Here is a 1,964-nt window from a genome sequence, read left to right as displayed (position 1 = left end):
TCACATAAATGCAAAACCAGCTAAGGTGTGAAGTTAGATTTCTTTCAGGCACCTCCAATATTCTCACCTGTAAAATAGACAGTCTTTCATTGCAGTCAAATTCCTGTCCACTTATCCACACATACTATTGCACACACTGGCATCTCAATCTGATTCTGAGAATTAAAACTGACCATATATATAACGGCCATAATAATTTCAAAAATGATGAAATCTAAGCAAACACAATTTGCTCTTCGCACTAATTACATATGGAGAGACATTGAATAAATAATTGAATGAGGGATAACAGCAGAGAAGGGGTGAGGGCAGCCACTCTCAGAAGTATGCTAGAGTGTGTGAAAGATGCTGGAGCTGAGGGCAGCTGGCCCAGTTGAAGAAGGTGAAGAAGATGGGCATAGCTTTTAGAGCAGATAATGAGAAGAGCTCAAATATAGGAGGACTGATAATAGGAGTTCATGACCTTTGAGGTGGATGGAGGGATGGTTGGGGGAGAAAAAATACCTGAGGGAGCCAGTGAGGAGTTTAAAATCTTAAAAGAAAACATTGTATAGGGAGAGGATGGGGACGTCTTGGGACTTTGGCAGGGGCACTGAAGGCTCTGCCCACTTCCTGTTCTTATTGCAAAGGAACAAAGGAACTGAATGGCTCTGGGGAACCACAGCACCGTCACCGAGTTCATCCTCCTGGGGCTGTCTGCAGACCCCTGTGTCCAGGCCCTGCTCTTTGCGCTGTTCCTAATGATTTACCTCCAGACCCTGCTGGGGAACCTGACGCTGCTGGTGGTGATCAGGGCTGATTCCCGCCTCCACACCCCCATGTACTTCTTCCTGAGTCACCTCTCTTCCCTGGACCTTTGTTTCTCTTCGGCTACAGTGCCCAAGCTGCTGGAGAACCTCCTGTCTCAGAGGAAAACCATCTCTGTCCAGGGTTGCCTGGCTCAAGTCTTCTTTGTGTTTGAGTCAGGGGGCACTGAAGCCTGCCTGCTCTCAGTGATGGCCTATGACCGCTACGTTGCCATCTGCCACCCTCTGCTCTATGGCCAGAAGATAACCAACAAGCTCTGTAATGGGCTAGTGTGGGGCTCCTGGGGCCTGGGATTTCTGGACGCACTCATCAACATCCTTCCAGCTGTGAGCTTGGACTTCTGTAAGGATCAGTCCATCCCCCACTACAGCTGTGAGCTGCCCTCTCTCTTCCCTCTGTCCTGCTCTGATGTCTCCACCAACTTTACTATTCTGCTCTGCTCTAGCCTCCTGCATGGGCTTGTAACCTGTGTCCTAATTGTCTGTTCCTATACTCCTATTGTCTCCACCATCCTGAGCATCAGCTCCTCCTCAGGCAGAAGCAAGGCCTTCTCCACCTGCTCCTCCCACCTCACTGCTGTCCTCCTGTTTTATGGGTCAGCTTTTCTTCGCTATTTCACACCAACCTCAGGGTCACCCCTGGAGTTAGTGTTCTCTTTCCTGTATGGTGTGGCCACTCCCTTAGTGAATCCCCTCATCTACAGCTTGAAGAACAATGAGGTGAAAGCAGCTGTGAGAAGGACCTTTAGAAAATATTGCCAATATTTCAGGAGCTGACCATAGTCAGAGGATGGCGGAGAATTAGTTTACTACAGCAAGATGTTCTGGTAACTTGACAGTAAGTGTTCTTCCTAATTGCTTTAGATATTGGATGCAGAACTGAATCTTAGAAATTCATAGAGCTACTCAGGTATTGATGAGACCAATATGAAGAATGAGAGGAATGCTTCTTGTCCTTACTGAGTTGTGTTCCATCTTAAGGCTTTTCTACGTTTTGCCTATGCACTACCAGGCTGGGAACATTATCAGGTTATTTACAGTTACTGACTATTACAATTAAAACTTTTACAAACATACATGTGCAGGTTTTTGTGTGAATATAAGTTTTCACTTTATGAGAGCATACACGCAGGAGAGGATTTGCTATGGCTTGTTGTA

General features: G+C 46.5%; 1 protein-coding gene across 1 annotated transcript; it reads left to right on the top strand.

The window, feature by feature from the left end:
- Positions 1–644: 644 nt before the first annotated feature.
- LOC140843800 (olfactory receptor 8S1-like) lies at positions 645–1,583 on the top strand. The gene has a single exon (XM_073214231.1). It carries the CDS (start codon positions 645–647, stop codon positions 1,581–1,583), a length of 939 nt encoding a protein of 312 aa, XP_073070332.1.
- The last annotated feature ends 381 nt before the right edge of the window (positions 1,584–1,964 follow it).

Source organism: Manis javanica, chromosome 10 (genome assembly GCF_040802235.1).
Source record: "Manis javanica isolate MJ-LG chromosome 10, MJ_LKY, whole genome shotgun sequence".
Classification (NCBI taxonomy): Eukaryota; Metazoa; Chordata; class Mammalia; order Pholidota; family Manidae; genus Manis; species Manis javanica.
Note: the sequence above shows the minus strand (reverse complement) of the source record. Positions and strands in the feature narration are given on the sequence as shown.

Excerpts from the sequence above, each read along its gene's own strand:
- LOC140843800 (XM_073214231.1), top strand. The coding sequence starts at position 645 with ATGGCTCTGGGGAACCACAGCACCGTCACCGAGTTCATCCTCCTGGGG.